The sequence below is a fragment of the Epargyreus clarus genome, unplaced genomic scaffold (genome assembly GCF_041222505.1).
Source record: "Epargyreus clarus isolate Ecla_fem2 unplaced genomic scaffold, WU_Ecla_fem_2.2 ptg000015l, whole genome shotgun sequence".
NCBI classification, from domain to species: Eukaryota; Metazoa; Arthropoda; class Insecta; order Lepidoptera; family Hesperiidae; genus Epargyreus; species Epargyreus clarus.
Genome location: NW_027332223.1, coordinates 5,771,218 through 5,796,156, shown reverse-complemented (window position 1 = coordinate 5,796,156; position 24,939 = coordinate 5,771,218). Strand labels below are relative to the sequence as shown.

At 36.3% G+C, this 24,939-nt stretch overlaps 1 protein-coding gene across 1 annotated transcript; it reads right to left on the bottom strand.

Moving 5' to 3' along the window:
- Positions 1-6,237: 6,237 nt before the first annotated feature.
- On the bottom strand, positions 6,238-24,702 carry LOC140747691 (uncharacterized). The gene is given in 20 exon segments (XM_083059003.1): positions 6,238-6,452; positions 10,379-10,590; positions 11,055-11,215; positions 11,689-11,836; positions 12,312-12,549; positions 12,922-13,132; positions 13,558-13,790; positions 14,625-14,855; positions 15,265-15,434; positions 16,109-16,296; positions 16,687-16,739; positions 17,219-17,293; positions 17,640-17,737; positions 18,171-18,294; positions 20,516-20,620; positions 21,002-21,114; positions 21,506-21,650; positions 21,974-22,181; positions 22,725-24,481; positions 24,566-24,702. Coding segments are annotated over 19 exon segments (4,572 nt in total). The 5' UTR covers positions 24,476-24,481; positions 24,566-24,702; the 3' UTR covers positions 6,238-6,344.
- Between the last annotated feature and the right edge of the window lie 237 nt (positions 24,703-24,939).

Genomic DNA, 24,939 nt, shown 5'->3' with positions numbered 1-24,939 from the left:
ACGCATTAGTTTTCCTAAAATTAAGCACGGTAAGGTTACTTGCTAACCTTTACCTAATAAAGTATATGAACGCTTACCTCATGTAGCACTACATACATTAAGCACTAAAATAAAGTGTAAATAAATTACGTAGTACAGATTGATTATGACGCTCGGCGACTATAAAAATGTAAATGTGTACACGTGAACGGATGAGATAATATTTCAACTGCATTTCAACATGCACAATAAAATAATTACTTAAAGTGACATACTATTTTTCTAAGGTACGAGTATCTAAATAACTAATTACTGAACCTTTGAGCATATCTATGGTAAATAAATTAAATACAAACAGCCTATTAATCATAATTATTATATTAATGAAGAAGATTGTTTAGATGGCTCTGTTAATAATGTGAGTTAACTGACTATAAGAATGTATTTACTCAAATGTTATCAACTAAATTTAATAATTATATGTAAAATATCCTCGAATCTCTGAGGTGACTCGAATGTCGATGTAAAACTAACGGAACTGTATAGCCATGAAAAACAGGAAATTTATAAAAACTGGGTAAGTATACACAGGAAATAAAAAAAACTGGGTATATGTGCATAAATCTTATTTTATTTCATACTATCGTTATATGACCATCCTAACGATATGTAATTAAGTTAATACCTATAAGACTAATTTAATTATTTCGTCTATATTTCTAGTGCTAAAATACCACCCTAACAATTATTGGAATAGCTCCGGTACTTCCATTACCACTGTCGCATTGATAATTCATGACGCGAAGTAATTAAAGAGCGGTAATGTCTCTGCATTTACGTATCAGACCATGAAGCAAACAAAGTTAACGTTGACGTAAGAGGCGAGTACGGCTAGCGCCATGAAATGCAGTTATGTGATCACGCGTTACACAAGACCTCTCGAATGCTTACCGTTAACAATAATAAAGAGAGTGACCTACATGACAAATTTCCAAAAGGTAAAGGAAGCTGTAACCCAGCTAACTAGCAAGTAATAGCAAAACGACAGTATCCTTTTTTCGTCACTTTTTGTTTTGTGTAGATTTTTTTTTTTATATTGGCAAAACAAAATCATTTTTTCGATGTGATGAGATGGTAGTTTGTTCGTCGTTTGTACAATCGTGTTCACAGTCCTCAACACAAAAATATAGGTCAAGACTATTTGTTAACAGAGTATGACGCTTTTGTGGGTTCGGTTGAGTAAATGTTTTTTCCTTTCGCTGTGCTTCACCTATATTATCTTTAAAAATGCAAATGAAAACTTATTGGGTTCATTTTCTATGCAGAAGAAATTAATCGAACGGTAAAAACTAATGATAAACCAGCATTCCATCCATTCATCAGCCTTTTGAGGTCCACTGCAGGCCTCCCATAATTGGCGCCACTCCAACCTTGCCCTATGAATCCGGCGGTTTCCCGCAATCTTCTTCAGGTCATCTGTCCACCTGGCCAGGGGGCGACCTGAACTCCTTTTGTCTATACCCTATCGCCATTCGAGAACTATTCTTCCCCATCGGTTATCGATCCTTATTATCGAGCGATATTACCGGCCCATTGCCACTTCAGCCTGCTAATTTTGAGAGCTATATTAAAATTATTTAGATTCATACTTATATAAATATAATGCATATATATGTACCTAAATAATTTTAATATAGTTCTCTTTTTATAAGTTTACACAAGGCACCCAACCATTTTACAAATAGAAGATTGAATCCGCGTACCGCACGCGGAAATTAATGCGGAAACATTTATTTGGTGCGTGAGTAATAATATGGATTTATAACTTGTCTGTCCGTACGCCGCATACATTCACGAACCTCTACCACTAACCTTTAAATTCTAAACGTTTCACAAATACGTTCAAAATGTTATCTAGATCACACGTTTCTCAACCACAACCACAAAGTTACAAAAAAATATCTACTTATTAAATACTTTATAGAATTTATAAAGTTAGGTAATACACTCTTGTTTTTTTTTTTTTTTTTTTTTTTTTATAATATAAGAGTAGCAGACGAGCATGCAGTCCACCTGATGGTAAGTGGCTACTGCCGCCCATGGACATCTGTAATCAACCCCAGATAGGATTAGATATTCCTACCTGAGGTCGGCCACAGATGCGCCGCTACCCCTGAGGACTAAGCTGGAACGCCTCGGAAAAGTCTGTCTCCCTTACCACACCCTTCAAACCGGAACACAGCAGCGCTTAACACTGCTGTTATTAGGTAGAAATAGGTGTGGCGGTGGTGCCGCCGGAGTCGAACCACAAAGGGTTCTACCACCTTTAAAACACAACAAACAAACTTTGTTGAGATATTTTTAAGTTAAGATTTGGGTGAGTGACACCTTAACGGGTATATGACTCAATATAATATTAGTAGGTAACAAGTAACACTAAACTAATTTGTAACCCAGTTATTTCGATGTTGCCTATTTAAACGGCAAAAAAATTCAAACGCAACTTTGTATACCTACTATTTTTTTTGGTTACAACGATCCTGTCTTTTACAAAAGACATCCGGTTTTGTGTAATGGTTCTATGGGACTTTTATCTACTTACTTAAACACCTTCCATAGAAACCCAGATTTATAAGATTAGAGAGTTATCCAGAAGAATGCACCAAACCTATAATACAAGTAATACCAATTGAACAAGAATCTTGTATCTATTAGTTTATCAAGTAAACTTATAAAACTGATTATAATACCTGTCGTTTCATCAAAGTACCTGTTTCATTAATATTTTACATCAAACTTTAGATTTTGCCAATTAGTTATTTACAATTCCATCAAAGGTCAGCTAATAATAAATATGTTTTGCAATCATTCTCGTCATACATCGTATTTCATACACCAATACAAGTCTGTCCGTATCTATTGTATAATCATCGGTCATCTCCCTTTCACTTTCGTGACCGCTGGTCTCCTGCCGATGTAAACACGAGCACTGAGACAGACGTGATATAATAACAGTAATAATAGTGATAATAATTCACTTGTTTTGTAATAAAACTCATTGATACCTATATTTTACGTGAATAACTATATTAAACTACATTTATTTAATCATTTCTGTATATCTTTCTTCCAGTGTTATTTTACAGAAAACGTACCTTGGAATAGGCAATGGATTTGCCTATTCCAAGGTACGTTTTCTGTAAAATAATAAGAGATAGATAATAAGGATATAATAAGTAATAAGAGAGAGAGAAACTGACCCCCCTTTGGGTCACATTCAAATTTTAGAAACGTAAAATATGTACCAATTCGTTTATCACGCAAAAGTTGATACTACTTCGTCTTTCGCAACATGCTCTTAATATCTACATCCGACCGTTGAATGTTCAAAACACCTTTAAGTAACAAACAAGTATTGCAAGGCTCCACATAACGTTCGTACTCTCAATTCGCTAGGCTATTTGCGTTCAAATACGCTTTGTGCTAAGTTTGCTTATGTAATGCATGGGAAATACGCTCAAAAACAGACAATATCGATGCCTCATTCGCGAAACAATAATAAGAACAAAACGAGTTCGCTTTCTCACTTCCTTATACGTATATTAGCAAGGTAATAAGTGAGATGGTTCTCTACTTTCACTAAAATAACGTCATTTTATATATTTGCATAGCATTTCGTCCTCGTTATATACCTAGTGAGATATCTACGTTACTTTACGCTTGAAGGTAATATGCGTATTTTAATCCGTGTATAAAAGTAAATACATTGTAGCGACTTCCCGCTACTCGACAAGAGATGGCGCCACGAGTGTTTTGAATCACGCTATCGAAGTTTTCTAAATATCTGGCATATATACAAGTTACGAACTGAGACTGTTGGAGCACGGCCGCTCCCCGGGCATGATCACCTAGCCCGGCGGTAGATCTCCCTTTGCCAAAACATAAAACTAAAAATGGCGATTTTTTAATGGTGGTAGAGTTCTTCGTGGTTCGACTCCAGGGACTATTTCGGAACCTTAGAATCCTATAGGAGGTTGATTACAGATGTCCATGGTGGATATTAACCATGTAAATTGTATGAATTGCACGCTTATTTGCTATTTCTATATTATAAAACGTGATGACCTCGTAGAACTACTTGGGCGCTGTTGAGAAGAATTGGAATCCTACCAAACCAAACATCTGGTAGTCTATGATGGGTATAACGGATACTATGCAGTTTAAATTGTATGAAAATCGAATGTTTCCATTTTAATGAAAACTTGCTTTGCCCCCACTACTTTTTCAAGTTATTTTTAAAGTTAGTCTACCAACGTAAGTTTCGTGAGACTAGACCCGTACCCAGAAATGAGGCATTGGCATTAATGATGATCGACTGTTGCCACCTTTGACAGAGTAGTACTTGATATTTCACTAGTATCGATTGCACGGTGCCGTAAAAGTAAAAGTAACATTCCAGGTCAATATAGTTTATAACGATAACTTGTTCGAAGAACCTGGTAGACATACTTTAACGCAAACAAAGAATCTACATAATAATTGTTCGAACGTCTAGTTTCACATTTTTTCAATATGTCTCGTTTATTGTGATCACAGTCATCTTATTATTTCGAATTCGAAGTACTTATTACTTCATTGTCAAGATAAAATAATTATCTTGACCCAAAGTAATAGACTTAAAAGTTATGAATAATATTTTTTTTTATCGTAAGCTCTTTCAAATTACTATTGGTTATTTATTTTGTATTTTACCCATAACAATATTTATTAATAGTACTATAGCTCATTCTATAAAGCTCAAATAAAGGAACATGTTTTGGGAATATTTATGTAACAGTAGGTACACAGTATAAGGATATATATCCTTATACTGTGGTAGGTAGGTACCAGATACCTAATAATGCATGCAGACAAATCGGAGCAATGAAATGCCTACTTGTTGCAATATTGCCATCTGGCTTCTTGATAGTGATTAATTATACCTTGAAATTAAAATTATGATTAGTTATAAAGTCCGACAAACTTTTCTGTATATACCTACCTGTGGCAGTTTTCGGAAACAGTAACTTGTTGACAGCAACACGACTGATTTCAAAAACTACGATCTCAAAAACTAAAACGTACTCGTATGTTATTTGTCAATAAAAATGAATAAATTTTCGCATTATAAATAGGGGTTTGGAATAATATATTAAAAGTTGATAAGTAAAATCGTTAAAATCCACTTTGTAGGTTGTTTGGTCAATTAGCAAATAGGGATGTGTCGACTCGAGTCAGTACTCGAGTACTTACATAAACTCGCATACTCGAGTACTAACAAGTGATAATCGAGTACCAGTGATACTCGAATATTGACGGTACTCGTACAGTGACTCCAGTCTTGCGTACCTTATATAGGCAAACGTTATTTTTGTTTAGTGAGTGCCTCTTTTTTGCTCTTCCGTGCTATTGGACTGTATGTTACAAAGTACTCAAGTACTTCATGCTGACTCGAGTACATTGTGAATGTTCTGGACTCGAGTACTGACTCGATTCTTTTTATATGAATACCAAATCGAAATCGAATACCAAAAATGGCCGACTCGGCACATCATTATAATAGTTAGTGGCGCCTCTGTCACACGTAGAGAAAACCTTGTAACAATCAACGGAAATCATTAAATTTTTAAATATGGAACTCGAACAACTATGTTTGCATTCTAATCTGTTTTGCATTCTGAGTCTGTTTGGTTACATTGTCTATGTTTTGCCAGTGGCTGTACGACATTTATAAAGCACACCTGAGGTACTTTTGAGCAAACTCAATTATTGTTGTATATTATACTAGTTGACCCGGCAAACGTTGTGTTGAAATATAAATCAAAAATCCCTCAGGGGTATGAAAAATAGATAGTAGCCAATTCTCAGACCTACTGAATATTTATATAAAATTTGTTGAAAATCGGTAAAGCCGTTTCGGGGGAAACCGGTAACTAACATTGTGACACGAGAATTTTATATATAAGATAAATTAATATCGAATTGTGATTTTTATCCAGTAAAGTTCTCCAGCGTCTGCATTGAAGCTGTTGTAAGTAGCCCACCATACAGGGAAAAAAGGGTACCTACCGTCCATAAATATAGTAAGCAAAATCGCAAAAAAGAAAAAATATAAATGGTTTACAGACTGAATATTCACATATGTTCACCACAGAACATAAAAAAATTTAGAAAAAATAAAGGTAGGAATAACAATTTCAGAAAATAAAATCAAATACAAAAAAGGATCTTATATTTATTTAATTTGTACGTAAGTTACATTTCATTTATAACTTTGTTTTTATATATGAGCACAGACACATTACATATGATATAATACTCCTAAATTAGGATCTTTCTTGTGGGATATTGATGCACTTTTCCCAATACCGGTTCATGGTGTCGTATCGGTGCATGTTCACACCACGAAGACTGTGAGCTTCATCAGGATAAGACTGGAAAATAAAACAGTTATTAGACAGACGGTTGACTACTAAGCTAAATTTTTTTTTTTTTTTTTTTTTTTTGTTTGTATAAAGTACCAAGTGACTAATAGGTACTTTATATTAATTACGATCTAGCCTAATTTATGACTAATGAGTAATTCTACGCTAACTTAAACTGCTAAATAATCATATAATGAAGGCGGCGTCCTCTGACACAGCACTTCTTTGTTTTAACACATAAGGGAGTAGACACATTGTTCTTGTGTTCTATAATGTTTACTTATCACTATTTCACTAACACTACACTGTGTCATGTCACAAGCTCAAAGGGTTTAGTCCGTTTGAGTCTTCTCACTAGGTCCGTTGTATCGAGGAGCTGGATAGCCTCGATATTAACGTGATGATGAAGTCTTTTTTGATGACCTTCGGCATACGTATTAATTACTTTTTTGACAAGGTCTACTTTAAGGTCCCGATGTAGATCTTCATTTCTTACATACCAAGGTGCATTTGCAATACTCCTAAGTACTTTATTTTGAAATCTTTGAATAATTTCTGCATTACTTTTTTTGGTACAGCCCCAGAGTTGAATACCATATGTCCATACTGGCATTAGGACTTGTTTGTATAATAATAACTTATTGTATGTAGACAGCGAGGAATGTTTCCCAAGCAGCCAATGCATAGCTCTATATTTCAGCTCTAGCTCATCCCGTTTTTTCTTGACGTGAGCTTTCCAGCACAGCTTCGCATCAAGAGTCATGCCAAGATATTTGGCTGTATTTGCGTATGGTATAGGTGTAGTATTTATATATATAGGTTGATAGTTATTATGCCTATTTGTAAAGTCGACGTGCACTGATTTGCTTTCATTGAGCTTCATTCGCCACTTTTTCGTCCAGTTAACTACTCTGTTGATAGCTAATTGGCATTTCTCCGCTGCTTCAGCGTGATCATTCCCAACAGCTAAGATTGCCGTATCATCCGCAAAAGTTGCAAAGATGTTGTTTTCTGTTTCTGGAATGTCACAGGTGTATAAGAGGTACAGGACCGGCCCCAATACACTGCCTTGTGGTACTCCAGCTTTTATTTGCTTGAGATCGGAGTATGCTTCTCCTTGTCTCACTCGGAAAGCTCTATTTGAAATATAGGATATTAAAATTTCTGAGAATTGTTTTGGTAGCATTTCTCTTAACTTTAATATCAAACCTTCATGCCAGACTTTATCGAAGGCTTGCGCTACATCTAAGAATACTGCGGAGCAGACTTTCTTCTCTTCTAATGATTTCTCTATTGTATTGGTAATTCTATGAATCTGATCAATTGTGGAGTGTTTTTCTCTAAAACCAAACTGATGGTCTGGTATTATTTTTTTATGTTTTAATATGGGCTTGAGTCGCTTTAACAATAGCTTTTTAAAGACCTTCGACATTATAGGTAATAGGGAGATAGGTCTGTATGATGCAACGTCATGTGGCGGTTTCCCCGGTTTTGGTATCATGATTACTTCAGCAACTTTCCATAAGTCTGGAACATATTGGATTCTAAATGAAGCATTAATTATGGTAGTTAATTTTACTACAGCTTTCCTCGGAAGGTTCTTCATAACTTCCCCTGTGATCAAGTCAAATCCAGGAGCTTTTTTTGGATTAATGCTGCGCTGTATCTCTGTCAGTACTTCTTTTGGTGTCACAAGTTTAATGTCTTGCTCTGTCTGCTCTATACAAAGTCTATTGTGATCACTATAGTCTCCATCATTGTATTGGAAGATTTTTTCTAGGTGAAAGGCAAACTGTGAAGCTTTTTGCGTATCATCAATTACCCATTTTCCATCCTTATCTTTAATCGGGGGAATCTGCTTGATTGGACGTTTTAATCCTTTGGTTGCTTTCCACAATGAGTAGTCTGTGCTGCGATCATTTGTTAGGCCTTTTAAATAGGTTTTCAGGGTATCGTTATTGAATTGTTTAATTTTTCTCCTAAGTGTTTTTGTTAGGTTGTTCAGATGTTTCTTATCTTCAGGAGACCTACTTTGGTGCCATCTGTTCCTTTGTCTCCGCTTTTCGCTTATAAGATAGATAATTTCTCTTGGATATGTAGGACGAGTAATTCTCAACCTAGTTTGTGGTGTATTTTCCCAGGCTGTTTTTTGGATAATTTTGACGAATCCATCGACTTCTTTATCTATTTGTTCCGGAGTTTTAAGGGGAACATCCAAATTTATATTACGAGAAAGATCTATCTTGAAACTTTCCCAATCAGTTTGCTTAGTTACTAGGCCTATCTGACTATTTTTATGCACAAAGCTTTGATTTAGTGTCAGAATAATTGGTGAATGATCCGAGTTCATATCGTACGAGCCCTCAATGCTCATGATACCTCCTGATATATTTTTGTATATAAAAAAATCTATAAGATCAGGAACTTTGTTAGGATGGAGGACAACCCACATATTGGCCCACTGGGCCAATATGTGGGTTGTCCTGTTGATATAACTTCACAATGAGCCTCTTTTAAGGCATTGAATAGTTCTTTGCCTTTGGGAGTTGTTAATCTCGAGCCCCAGTAGGTATTTTTGGCATTAAAATCACCACCTAAGATGAATTTTTCGGTTAAATTATTTAAAAATCTTACATACTGTTCTTTCTTTATGGAATATCTAGGTGGGCAATAGATTGCTGCAATAGTTATACGGTAGTCTTTAGTTTCGACACCAATAGCCACAGATTGAATATCATGTTCTTGGTGCTTAAATTGTTCGTAGTGACACAAACTTTCTTTAACGATAACAGCACTTCCACCTCTAGCGCAATTATCTGGATGGATCGCGTGGTATACAGCATACCCTTTAAATTTTATATGTGTCTGTGAGGTGAAGTGTGTTTCTGAAATCAAGCAGATATCTATATTTTTGGTATCTAGGACTACTTGAAGTTCGTACTGATGTTGATGTAGCCCGTTTGCGTTCCATGTCATAATTTTTAGTATACGACCCATTATAATTTATTAGTACGTGTGATAATATCTTTCTCTATTTTATTGAGCCGTTCATTGAATGTTGTCATGAACTTAAGAATTTGAGTTAATTTATCTTCAGTTTCTTTGTTTGTAATCGGATTTGACTGTTGTTGTAACTTTTTGTTGGATGCTGCTACTTGAGCATAAGATTTCATTGTGACTTTTCTGTTTGGTTCCTGATTTTTTATATCAAAAGTGACATTTTTGTCAGTAGTTTTTAGATACCGCTGTTCTGGAATTGTCTGCAGGTTTTCACTTTTTCTTGGCTTCTTATGATTTTTGTTTTTAATTTTTTGCATCTCTTTTGCCACGATGCATCCTCTATAGTTCGCGGGATGAGCTTCGCCACAGTGAATGCATTTAGACTAAGCTAAATGATATTTGATTAAAATACATCGTAAAGAAAATATCGCTTCTGAACCAAAATTTTAAAGTTTTATTATATACATCAAAAGACATCATTTTATGCGACATATCTGACTGCAGCATAACATTTGGAAAAACATATTTGTGGATACGAGGCATATTCAATTTTTTACGCAAAGATTTGACATGCAGGCTCGGCGTTCGATTTAAAAAATATCTACATCATTTTACAACTTTACAAGTCTGTCTCGGACCTGCTGTGTACTTGTTCTCGTATTTATGTATTACCTATAATACATACATGTAGAAAATAAGATCATTCTACATAAAATTACAGTATACATGTGTTCATAATTCTTTTTCTAATCGGCCGGGCTCTTTCAGCTGGATCCAGTAGGTAAAGCTCGATCTAGATATTTTTGTTTTTCAATTATTTTGCGTCTCTAAAAAAATCACGTTAACCCATTTTGGAGCTTCCCAGTAGCTTTCAATATTTTAATTCAACATTTTATTCCACGAATTAAAATCTACTATATTCACTACGACCGTACCATCTGTTGGAAGGGTATATCACGTTGTTGCAACGCCGTGTACAGCTTCGCAGCGTTCTGGTAGTGCACATTATCGTCAGCGTTCCCGTGCATGATGTAGAAGTCGTGGCCGCGGAGCTTCTCTACTAGCAGAGTGACGTCACCCGCTTCGTAGCCTGCCAGGTTATCCTCGGGGGTTGGTAGACCCATGTAGCGCTCAGTGTACATTGTATCTGTGTAAATTATTATAATTTAGTATTAAATTTTACTAACTAAATAATGATTATGTGAAATAAAAATATAAATTATGTAATAAAAATGTGAAATAATTTTAAAAATGTAATTTTACAGTTTATTGTTCTCGAAATAATTCAGTGAAAATAACTTCTTTTGAGGTAGCCGAATATAATTGTTTTTCCGTCTTCTACAACGCGCTACCAGTTATTTTTTTGCAATAGATTGTCAGTGAAAAAATATAAGTACAATACGAAATATTTCTGTATTGCCGCCTCTAAAATGGACGCTACGGGTGGGCTGTTCCTCCGCCACGCTCGTTCTCCAAATCATATATCATTATATTATAAAGAATTCTACACTCTTGCACAGAGTGAATGCCTGAACCCGAGCCACTAGTATTATAGTACCGAAGTTTGACTATTAGTAACTTAGGCTTTAGTGGTAGGACAGCTGTACTGACTGTAGTAGAGCCAGGAGGTGACGGGCGCGGTGGAGATGCCGCAGCTGAACAGGCGCTCGTCGTCGTGCACCAGCGTCAGCAGCGTGGCGTACCCGCCGTAGCTGTGGCCCCAGATGCCCACGCGCGACGCGTCGATGAACTGATACCGCTCCAACACTTGCCTAATGAAAACAATAAAACTAATTATTATAAAATTCAAATGCTGCTTTCAAGAATTTCCAATTGGAAGAATTGGTCTTGAGGCTTTAATTGGTATGATTTTACCCCAGCCTCGGTAGTCGATACCAGACTCGATAACTACACTGAAAGAATACTATTTCGCCCGCTAACGCACCACCACGTCCGCTCAGGCCGACGGACGCACACACAGTGACTGACACCGACACTCACCTTATGACAGTATGACGTATGTGCACGAGACAAATACCCTAGGTGGGTATTATACATATCCTACAGTTCCAATGAAAGACATAGTGCCAAAATTAACATTGATACTTATAATCAATTTTTATAACAATCGTATAATTATAATTATAGAATTAGTTTAGTGATAGGTCTCGTATCGAATACAATCTTACATAACAGTTCGGCGCAGGACTTATTGATAATTAATTTAAAAAATGTAAATACCTACCTCAATATAACTGAATGATCTTCAACCTCTACAGTGCCAAGCGCGTTATTGAGCGAGTACAGTATTTCTTGACCGTTGAGCCCTGAACCACGACCGTCAGCCAGCATGTAGATCGTATTACGACTAGTCGTCAGGTATGAGTGGTAACCTGTGAACATAGAATTTCGGTTAAGAACATATCATTAAAAATCATTGTACATTATTTTTAGCAACTAAACTGTAGATAAATAGTAATGTTTTTTTTTATTCGAAAGCATTATCATCATATATCCTTTCTAATATAGCAGTAGATAGCTATAAACACAGTGACCACTATTCAAACGTCAGTAGGATAATATATCTATGATTCAAACAGATTCAAAATTTATCAACAGTTTCGCTTCAATGTCAGTTGTTACATAAAATAAATATTATCAAATAAATTTGATCATCGAAATTATTTAAAAAGATCAATCCCATATAATTGTATCTTTCGTTAGGTATACGTTATTTAGAAAGATCACAATCCCCTCTAAATGTATCTTACGCTCTATTTTCCCTAATGGTAATAGAAAACAAATATTTTATATAACTAAGATAAAAAAAGGCGAAAACAATCCTTTTACCATGCAATAAAAACTCACCAACAGTGAACGTATCAAACACAGTATTGGTATTCGGACCGGAGTACACATAGTAGACCATGGGGTACTTCGTATTGGTGTCGTTAACATCCAGCCCGGGGGGTAGGAAGAGCCGCACGGGCGCGGGGTAGCCGTTCTGCAGCGGGACCGTCGTGATGATGCTGACGGGGCGGCTTTTGCCGATCAGACGCTCGCGGACGATCGCGTTGTCTTCCCATAGGTGGAGTACTCGACGGGTCTAGAAGGTTTTTAAAAAGAAACTTGGTTTTATTTATACCATTTTATTTCCATTACAGTAACCTATTTTACCCTGGTTCAAAAATTAAGGCAACATACAATATTAGCGTTATAAGTTTGCACAATCTCCAAATCTCAGTTGAACAAACACTACAATTACATTTTCCTAACCCTTTACTTCTGCTTTCACACATTATCACATTTGTATGAATCGGAAGGATTTGTTACGTTAAATATTTGTAAAATTAGTTTCAACAGTTTACTAAAAAATATTCTTTTAGGACGTCGTAATTGTTTATCTTTCCTCTTTGAGATTCAAAAGCTACCCGACACCATGCGCGTGTAGAACTTACACATACTCAATAATACTCACGAGTGGATGATAGATATACGTCGCAGAGGGCTCATCGGGTGAAGAACAAGTGATAGATAGGTATGATCCTCCGCGGCTAGCCGTAGCAGTGGCCCATGTGCAGGGCCCGCCGTTGGGCAGCGTGATGTCGCAGGACAGGCAGCCCGCCCTAGCGCCCGACACGTGCACCTGCGAGCGCCACGGGCTGCCCGACACCGTGCGCGTGTAGAAACTGAAATTGTTATGTGTTGTTAAGTTTTTGTCTCATAATGTGTGCGGATATTGTGCTTGACAACGTCCATGAGTAATGTCCGTGAGAACGTGCATTAACATTGCGCTCGACGAGTATACACGAGCAATGTGTGAACAACGCACGCTAGTAAAAACTGCAACGTACGTATTGCGCCCGATAAAAATCGCGAGTCAATTTATAGAGCCAATGGTCCGACATCTAAGGCATGTAGAAATTTAAATTGTGTCGGTTGTACTTGTGCCCGATATTGTGGCATGTGCAAAGAAAGCGATTTAAGAAATGTGAGATAACAATGTGCGTGAGTTGTCTGGTCCGACATCCATTACAAATATTGAAAGAAACACATTCTAAGTCATAATACTTTATAATAAATGTTATACTACAAGTTCTAAAAAGCTACTTACTATAACACATTAGCCTCGTCCATTCCAACATAGTTGTTAACAGTAAACGCGCCAGGAGTAATCGAGCTGGAGATAATCTCGCCGTTCAATCGCATACTAATATACAGGTGTTGCCAGATATTCCCATCAGCTTGCTCCAGCGACCAGCGTGGGGACACATAGAAGTCGCCCCTCGAGCTGAACCGGGGCAACGCGATGGGCACCCAACCGTTGGGCTGTTGACGGTGCTCTTCCTGAAAAAATATTAAATAATCAATCATGAAAAACTTTATAATTAATTACCTATTTAGTTGAAGGTGGTAGAACCCTTTGTGGTTCGACTCCGGCGGCATCACCGCCACACCTATTTCTGCCTAATAACAGCAGTGTTAGGCGCTGCTGTGTTCCGTTTTGAAGGGTGTGGTAAGGGAGACAGACTTTTCCGAGACGTTCCAGCTTAGTGTTCTCAAGTGTAGCGGCGCATCTGTGACTGACCTCAGGTAGGAATATCTAATCCTATCTGGGGTTGATTACAGATGTCCATGGGCGGCAGTAGTCACTTACCATCAGGTGGACTGCATGCTCGTCTGCTACTCTTATATTATTAAAAAAAACCTATTGAAAAACAACGCACTGCTTATACATTTGGGTTTAGGAGTAGGAAATTTTGTTAAAAGTATTTATTAACTTACGACTTAAGACGCTACCTATGTGTAGGTTATAGGTGTAATTAAAGTAAGAAAGGAAAATACAGTTTACCTGATATTCTCTACCGAACCGAAGTCGGCAACAGCTGTGTTGCTACACCTACCTACTTAAAGGTACTTGTAATGCCACTAGCAAGTATCACAGCACCAGAATCCTCAAAGCGCGATGCCCCAATCGGCAATTTCTGCATCTGGTGATTACGACGGTATGCGACCACACATACCGCCGTCCTTCCCGGAGTAGCTTACTGGACGGTTCGAGCTCCCACTCTTGCCACCCGCAACCCCGGAATCCCCTTTTAGTCCCCTCTTACGACAGTCAAGGGATACCGTAACCCTATTCTAGTCCCGGAACCACAGGGACAGATGTCGTTAACCTACCTCGCAAGTGTCCGTCTCGACGTTGCAGATCCTCAGCACGGTGTAGTTCTGCCGGCGGTTGAGCCAGTGCGCGGCCACCTCGTTGGCGGTGGGCCACAGCACGCCGCCCAGGATGTGGTCGGCCGTGACGCCGGGCGGCGGCTCCAGCGTCAGGAAGTTGGTGTCGTTGGCCGTCACCAGCGCCGTCAGGTTCACCACGCGCAGGTGCACCGTCGGGTTTGTGCGGCCCACCTGGAAGATAATAATTTATAAGTTTAGTACAAATCCTTACACATTTATCGACATGTTTTTCATGACTGTGTAATATTTTTTTTACAACTGAAATTTTCTCGGATTGGTATTGTTAAGTCTATGTTGCCTGCGATTTTCTTTAGTTGACAATTACCTATTTATCACTGTAATTAAATTTTGTCTAAAAATAAAACAAATAAATAAATCTTGTTTTGTTTTCTAGCGAAATCGTATATTCAATTCAACAAAAATCCAAATAAAATACATAAATGATTTCATTAAAACTTTATAGTTAAAATCTCGTGGGTTTCTCCGATTTTTCCAAAATAATTTGTCTTAATAGCTCATCTCATCAATATGAATTCATTATGTACATGGGTTAAAAATTAAAAATAATAATAATAAATACCTTAGGATACTTCAGATCAAAGAGTTCAGGGTACACGTCATCAGGGTCGGACTTCTCGACGAAGTAGTAATAAGAATATGTTTCAACTTCCGTGTCGTTGAAGCTCGCGAACGCCAGGTACGAGCCGTCCGTAGAGAACCACGTCGCTTGCCCGGAGTACATAACATCCTCTGCAATTTATACGTTTTATTCTTAATTTTTATCTAATAGGAGGTCAATTATCACCAATAGGCTGAGCAGACTAGAACCAAGGGCAGCAGATTTAGCATGGACGACGATTTTTTTTCGCCGACTTTTTAATATGCCGACATAGTATGGAACGGGATGAATACAATACAATACAATGAACAAGTGGTTAAATTTGCCACTGTCTGAGGTGCCGTTGTGTTCTGGAGGTACGGATGTTAAATGCCGCTCATGGACATTGAACATCTAAGATTCTAGGAAAAAACAATCCAACTTACTACTTTTGAGGACTAGGGTATCGTCTATACGTCTATACGTTACGGGACTATTCCCGCGGACAAGTGCTATTAACGTACCCGTAGCGTACCCATGAAGGGCTTCCCCACGAAAAAAAAAAGTTACGTATAGTTCGAAGCATAGAAGCATGCAACATATTTAGCCACCAGCGGTCATTTATTTTAATGTAGACGGATGATATTCTGATAAGATTCAAATAAGGAAACAACATGCATAGTAGAGATATAAGACAGATAGATCGGTGTCGCCGCTCCAACAAAGTAATTGTAATAATTGTAGTCCACAATTAAATCTAGAAAAATCTATTGTAACAGACTCTTATAAGGGAATAGATGCAAAAGACGTAAATTCTCAAACCCACCTTCATACACCCAATCAGTGTGTCCATTGTAAATAACTCCCGGGATACCATCATCAGTCAGTTGTATGGCCTCGTCGGTATCCTCCGGGAGGTAATACACATTGTTATCCAACACGTACGCCAGCGAATGTCCACCGCCGAAAATACATAACTGGAGACGTTCGTGATTTGCGATGAGCTTTATTGACCTGTTAAAATAAATAACATAATATCGACATTTACAAGGACAATATTTCATAGCACATTTATCCGTTCGAGAAAGATAACTACTTTCCGCGCATATTAGTTAAAATATTTTTTAAGCAACCATGTAGGTATATGACCATCTTAATATTGATTGAAGTAAAAAGTCCAGTGGAATAAAATTCAGTGTCATTCCGAAGATCCAAGGATCGAATCTTAGGCATGGTGTTGTTAGCATGACTAAGTAGGTATTACTAACTTTGCAAAGTTCCAAGAATAGGTAATAAAAATGAAACACTATGTCGACAGTTAATGAAACCCGAGGACATTATATAAATTTAGTTATTACATGAAATTACAATGCATTACTCTTTCGGTCTACCTCTTTTACTCACCTAGTTTCAATTTCGTAGAGAGCGAATTTAGCAGTTGTAGAGTAGCGATATACCTGAAACAAATTTATATCTACCTAAATATCCTTTTGACTGTTAAGGCTATTTAAACAATTTCAAACATTCGACCATTTACAATACCTACCTACTGTAGAGATTACGATTTTTGATATGTAAAAAATTGTAAGATTAGAGATATGTATGTTTATCGATAATTTTATTATGAATTTAAAGCACCGTAATAACGATAACGCTAATAATTGGGCTGAGTTAGATACAGTAGAGACAACGTTTTATTGTCATTGATATGTGTTACAAAAAACGTGTGTTTACCTACTTAAACGCACGAAAAAATATAGGTACCTACTTATTTTATAAGTATGTGATAGGTACATCAGCACCACGCCACACCTTTTCTGCCTCATAACAGCAGTATTGAGCGCTGCTGTGTTCTGCTTTGAAGGGTGTGGTAAGGGAGACATAGTTTTCCGACGCGTTCCAGCTTAAGTTCCAAGAAGTAGTTTGTTTTACTTACTTGCTCAACTTCACTCGGAGCTAGGATGTACCGCCTGTCCGCCGATAATATAGGGTTAGTGGTGTTTAGTTCCGCCTGTAATTTACAATATAATAAGTACCTCGTGTTAGTTATTAACGGTTAGTAAGAAAATCATTGCGCCTAGAAAATTTAGCCGAATGCAGACAGCCCAAAAGTCACGCGTGTTGTGACGAACATAATATAAGAAGCGCTACTACATTGATAGTGGTTAAGCAGTAGAATTACTGTAAACGCCAATACTTTTTTTTTTAAATACAATGGTGTGTTCTTAAAAAAATTAAACAATATAAAACCCCTTCACACCAAAGGGGACTCGTGTTGTGCTATGGGACAATAATGGGTTAACATTTACAATAACGCCGCAACTTTAAATAATATTGTTATGAATTAACCTACATACCATAAGCTCACCAGACACGAGGACCCTGCTGGTAAGGGTAGGCACATCGAACACATAGATACCAGGCTCACCGGCTATGGTAAACGTGAACTCCGTATCTGAAACCGTCACCTTATTATAACAAAGTTTGAATACGTATTCTGTCAATCCACTGACTCAGTGGCACTGAGCAAAGCTCTAAGTCTGGTATGCTCCAGAATTCCATGCAGGTACTAGGTTGCTGTGCCTGCTGCTAACCATTCAATATTGAATAGGTAAGTACGATATCTATAACATACATCTAGATTCATCGTTTGCATTAAGGAAACCAGAAACTTTTGCTTGACCATGCCATAACGTGGGAAATCATCCGTGAAAAAGTTCCATTTTGAACTTATATGTGTAGGTACGCATTTAATAATTAGAAACAAACATTTAGTATATTTAGAGATAGTTGAATTAAGAGATAGGTACCTAGCTATTCTTAATTTAACTATCTTCAAAAGGTAGGTTCGCGAAGTAGTAAGAAGATAGAAATTTAAAATACTCTACCAGATATCCAAGTGCCAAGAAAACCCCTTTGTGCGAACTGTCCAGATACGAATTCTTCTAAGGTAAAAGGGTTTTGGGCAGAGGCTACCGCTAGCAGCGCCAGCCATATGCACCATTTTATCGCCTATACAATCATCAAGAATATTAGAACCATAAAAGTAATTTGAGGAGTTATTAGGAATACTCAAGTTTTAATTGTTGATGAAGATGCGATTTTAGTGTAAAAAAAAAATTACCAGTCGGATAATACCAGACTTAAGTTCTTTCTGACATAATATTAGTTAAATAGATCTTGTGTTACCTACACCTCAATACGTATTATAGCAGATAGCTCGATCTAACTGGAGAAGATTGTATGTTATGTATATATTATCATCGCACTTTTCGGACCGGAAAAGGAATAAACTACCCAAATAGTAATATCCAAATATTATTACTTTGTACTTACCATATTTTTATTATCCTAAAACTTATTTACATATGCAGCGGTTGACGTTACAATCCGCCAACACAACTGCCTCAAGACTACAATCAGAAAATAATCCTTATCCTTGTGATAAACAGATATCTTTAGATAAAGATAATTGTAAAAATTCTTAAGACCATTTTAATAGGTTGATAACGATTACATTTTTTTATTCCATAAAATTAGGTGATCAAATGTTTTCTAACATTTACCTATTAATAAATTGAAATATTCTTCGTATAGGTAAATATAATGTACTCGTATCTCAGTACCTACATGTGTCAATTAATAAATGTAGTAATTCGAGTAATTAAGTGTAATTCAGATATTACAACAATCTGAAAATAATTTCATTCTTCATACAAATTTATGTGCCTATATTACTTTTCTTGTTTGCTCATAAGTTGACTAGCAAGTAAGATGTCGACGGGCAATTTAACTAAAGTGGTTATCTCCACCTTCATCCTCCCCCTCCAAGTAGAACGGAAATCATACATAGGTCTATTTAATTAAATTGATTACATAATAGGTATTGCTTCCGTTTTTGATCTTGGTTGTGGTGTTCAGATGTGTTACTATAGATAAGTACATCTTTACTAAAATTGTCTAATTATTTAAACTCGTAATAATTACGATAAATAGTTAAACTTTTACTTATTAAAACTAAATTATTAAAATTAAAGCTCATTTTTCTTTATTTTCAAAATAATTTAGTCTTCTGCTTATGTAAGTTTTTATCTGTACATAGGTACAAAGATTTTTACTTTTCTCCTGCTACTGGTAAAATTATTTGTATTTCAAAGAACAAAAAAGAGTATGGAGTACACTTACTCAATACCAACTGAAAATAAAATAAGTGAAAATATTAACCCAATTTATCAGTTAACAACTACCTAAAATTTATCTCGAGTGCTATAATATGTTACGTAAATCGAATACATAAGACGGCAACAGATTTTTGATAACAAATAATAAAATAAAAAGAACAAATATACCTGGGAAATGTTTATTGGACATCAAATTATTTCAATTATTACATTTATCAGACCATTTTCATATAAGAATCACATTGTGAAATTCTGAAATGACTTGCTTATCTCAGTTTTTGTTTTCTACACTTTTATAATATAAATTAATATGTGGATTCTGTAATTTTTAACCATTTTTCTAATTCACGTTTGGGTTATCAACCATATCATATCATGATTCTTACGGAACAAATATTCTTCTTCGTGTTTCAAATTTGATGTTTGCCAGCTAAAAGTCCATTTCCATAGTCTATACTACTTAGTGTACTGTTCATAATTACTTTGAAACACCATCTTCTTAATAAGACGCCGTCTCGTTTCTCGCCAGTATAGTCACTTCATATTGTGAGACAAATCTACAACTGCCATTTGTATGTGACAGCCTTTTCGACAATGACCAAGTATATAACAAATCAAGGTCAGTAACTTTTCTCGTCCTCTGCGGAGTGTCAGCAACGTCCCCTCGATGGACAGCGACTGCATTACTCCAACGATGAATTAAATCATAGGATTTCCTCCAAGCCTGCCTTTTCTATAACATTTTGTATAACATAAATTCATATATTCTTCTCTCATGTCGCTCTTCCCTAAAATCTTGAGAATGTCGTCGTAAACCTAACTAACAGCAAAATACAACTAAAGTAATCTTCAGAAGAATGAATATAAATTGAGACAAAAATGGATATGGTGCGGAACCTGAAAAAAATGTCGGGAGCCCGACGGAATATTAGCATTGAATGAGTTGTCAGTGATGATAATGAGTTTTATGTTTTGATGTATGTAGCATGATGCGTTAATTGTGTAAAATTAAATGTGTTACGTATGTAGTGTGCACGTGTGTATGAATGGACATGGGACGGACCATGCTAATGTCTGCGATGGGTGCGACGCAGCTCCTGCAAGCGGCGCTCGTGCTCAGCCATATGCTGTCTTCGTTGCTCCTCTTTGATTGCAATCTAAAAAATAAATTACAATCTATTACTTTCATTATTTCTCTTATCTACTCAACTGACCAGTTATATTTTGTCTGCAAGTGCATATCAACGCTTCAAAGGCAATCCTTACTAAGCGACATTGAATAAAATTTTCAAGAAATATTGTTTGATTGTTAATATTCCTATGTCGGTTAAAATTATTTAAATTCAACAATTATGTGAGTTATTTATAATATTTTTTAATATTTCAACTTTAAATAACTCTCCTATACAGTTCACGTAATGTAGCTTAGTAAGGATTGCCTTTCAACCCTCAATATTGTTACATTAACGTTATTTAAGATAAGCTACAATTTATTTTTATATTAATGATGTAATTACTATATGATGTTTTTTCTTTACCGTCTCCGCGGACAATGGAAGCCAATATATACATGGAGTGGCTTTTGTCTTTCGAAACAGATCATCTAAGAGCTTAGCTGGGGCTTCCTCTTCCTTTTTCTTAAACTTCTTTGCTATAAATTTAAAAGAAAAAAAAGGCATAAAAACGTAACCTTTATAATATAAAATGACTTCAAATAACAAAAAAAAAACCTTTACACAGGGTGAATTTTTCGAATGAGACTTCAGGGCCAAATTCAAAACTATAAGGTTTAGCGAAAAATGCTGAAAGGAGTTATTCTTTTTTAAATGAACTCGTTCGATACCTGGTTTGGAAAAATGTTTTTTTGAAAAACTAACTAAGAAGTTTTAGTTATTGTCAAAATCAGCCTCGTAACTCCTTTCAGTATTTTTCGCTAATCCTTTTAGGTAGTTTCGGATTTAGCTCTGTACGCCCATTTGAAAGATTCACCCTGTATATATTTACATCCATTTCTGTACTTAAGTTTGTCAAGTATGGATTACCTGGTTCTGGGCTCCTCTCAGGAGTGCGGTGACGCCTCTTGTCTTGTAAGCGTTCATCTCTATTCAGTTTATCTTTTTCTTTACCCTTTTCATTTTTACCAACATCCCATTCACGCATTGTCATTTTTCTCTCCCATGGTTTCTCCTTAAATAAAAACAATAAACATTCATGAATATTCGAGGCACCAACAATAATAGAAATAATGGTAAAATTATGAACATATTCCACAATATTCCACATATTCCAATATTCATACATATGCCTACAGTACACATTTCAATGTCAATCATTTGAATGTATGATTGCAGAGTTTGATACATTTGTAGGTCAGATCTATCCTATGTTCACTATCCAGTAGTTGTCTTCAAATTTCATCTTATATACTCACCAGTATTTATGAGCATAATATGGTGAATAATGAGCATATGAACTTTCATATATATTACTAATGAATTATTATATCTTACCAGCTCCCCCCGTTCTCTTTTCATGTCCATCTCCCGAAGCCAATCCTCAACTGTGCCAGGAATGGTGGAAGTCTGAGCACTGTCTGTCTCTTCATTAGCCTTTGCTTTGTCAAAATCATCCCGTGTAGCAAAATCTACATGCAATGTCTTCGGATTAGACACAGGCCAAGTCACTCCATGTAAAGCATGTCTTGTTTCCACTGCTTGGCTAAAAAAATATTATAACATTGTTTATACTTACTATAATCTATAAATAAGTGTGTGTGCATGTGGTGTGGTAAGGTAGACATACTTTTCTAAGGCATTCCAGCTTGCTCCCCAGGGAGCGGGGTATCTGTGGCTGACATCAAGTAGAAAACTAATAGAATCTGGGGATGATTACAGATGTCCATGGGCAGCAGTAGCCACTTACCATCAGGTGGTCTGCATGCTCATGTGTGACTCCAATATAAAATTTAAAAAAATCTTCAGATCAATTCTAATAACTGTTTATGTTTAAATATCTATGATTACACATAACAATAATTATTTATATATTTTAACTCATGAAGATTTAGAGTCGATGATATGACAATATTTTTTCAGTCATGATAAGCTATTTTAAGTACATTTATATTCATGTGTCTATTTTGGGTGACCTTTGAACTGCAAAGATACCTAGTAACTACTAGTAATAATTTTATCAGGATGTTACAAAAGTTATGGGCTAGTAAAATATTATTGTATAAATAATTATAGAAATAAAACTTACTCTTCGGTTTCATACTGAACATAGCACTTGGATTTGATTCGATCAATCCAAAACCCACTCTCAACTATTCTTCCAGTTCTTTGCAATAAATTTTTCAACTGTGGCAATGTGAAAGGTCTTACTAAATTAGTTATGAACAGAATATTTGACTGCTTGTGTCTCGGTGGGCTCGGTGGTCTGGCTATAATACTGTCATTGTCCTTAACTATAGATATCTTTCTATTTGATGACAGATTTGTTTCTCTAATTTTTACATTTTCCTTATCTCTATCATCATTTTCTTTCTTAATTACTTCCACACTTTCAGTATTGTCAATGACAATTTTGGGCAGAACTGGCCTTTCAAGTTTTTCTGTTACTTCTACTTTCCTATGATGCTTCTTCTCCTCTATAACTTCGTCAAACTCTGCTGGTTTTACATCTGGTATAATGTCCTTTAAAACATCTGTAGAGATGGTTATAGATTTTTGTGTACTGATTCTGCTGGGACGAGAGCCCCATCTTCTCTTCCTATTTGCATGAGGTGTTGCTTGTCCATTGTGTACAGTTCCCTCTGGATTGCTTGAAGTCGGTTCTGAAGTTGACTGTTTCTCTTTAATGTCTTTTGGTCCCTCCGGTTGCTTCTCCGTCTCTTTTGTAATCAAACTTACTATTTCCTTTTCGGGACTCTTAGAGTTCTCTACAACATTTGGTTTATTAATAGTAACTTGCTTATCCTCTTTACTTTTGTTGTTCTCAGAATTTACGCTTTCTGTTTTGTCACCTGTAATACTTACCTCACTTTTGTCCAATTCAGTTCCACTATCTCCCCCTTTGGATGGTTTTGGTGAATCCGGTGCCGTGGCCTCTGCTTGAGAATCATTCACCCCAACATCTGAAGTGTCACATCTGCTTTCATCAGCATGAATCTCCAATATTTCAGACTTTTCTGCAGACATGCTCCTTTTCCGAGTGCTATCCTCTTTCTCAGATAAACTATTTTGACTATCTTCCGTTTCAGATTTTGGTGAAGCAACAGTTGTGTCAGCATCAGAAGGTTTATCTTGTGCTTCTGATTTGCTTTCATCATTTTGTTTTTCTTGGCTCGTTGTTTCTTCAGTTGCTGTGCTTGTATTTGCCTCACTTTGAGTTTCTTCTGAAGGTTTAGTTTCATCTGTGGTTGTAGACATTGGAGCGTCATATGAAGTTACTTCTTGCTTCTGTGAGCATTGGCTATCGTCTGAAGCTTTTTCTTCTTGGTCTTTTTCGTTATCTGGTTCATCACCTTGACTATCTTGGTTCTTGTCGGGTTCCGACTCTTCTTTAGATTCGGTTGTCGAGCGTTTAGAACGATGTCTGGTTTTCTTACGTTCATCTGTGGGCTCTCCGCTTGCAGACCGCGAATGTTTTCTTTTGCTACGCGGGGATCTATCGACCCGTTCCGGTGTAGAAGGCGGCCGGGTTAGACATATCTTCAATTTTTGAATCTCACCTGCATCCCCTCCTTCAGCCGCTTTAACCTGCCACACTTGTTCGTTTGTTTCTTCCGGACTTGTTTCCTTTGCTGATGTTTGTGGCGGGTTTTCTTCAACTACATTTTCGGTTACCGTTGGTTGCACCGGCTTAGGCTCATCTGCGGATTCGTTTTCAGAAGATGAAGATTGTTTTCTGCGTCTAGTCTTAGTCCGCTTCACCTTTTCAGGTTTCTCTTTTTTCTCAGGAGACGCTTTGGTCGGTTTCTTACTAGCCGTACGTTCACTCTTACGACGCATTGTCACCTAAAATATCGTATAACACAATGTAAATACAAAATTGACTACGATGAAGATGTATAAATATTAATGTTTTAATATTTATTTTACCAATAGAATAAGAAAACAAGACTATCACATTAAATTCCACGCGCGAATTGTAAATTTGGTTAGCATAAAAACTAACGAGAAGCGGCCATCTTGAAAGACTTGAAATAATTAAAAAAGTTATTTAATATGGCGGCCAGTTTCACACATAGTTTATCTGTGGTTCAAATCTTAACACATTTTTTCATCTATGGATATAGGCACACGGTCGAATAAACTGAAAAATGATTGTTATTACTAGGTATGGACATTATTAAACTTAATACTGAAGTTTGATCAACTTCAAAATAATAAATTGTATGTTTATAAAATAGTAAATGTAAATTTATTTTTTATTTCCTGGGAAAATGAATTCTATTTATTACAATTCCAGAACG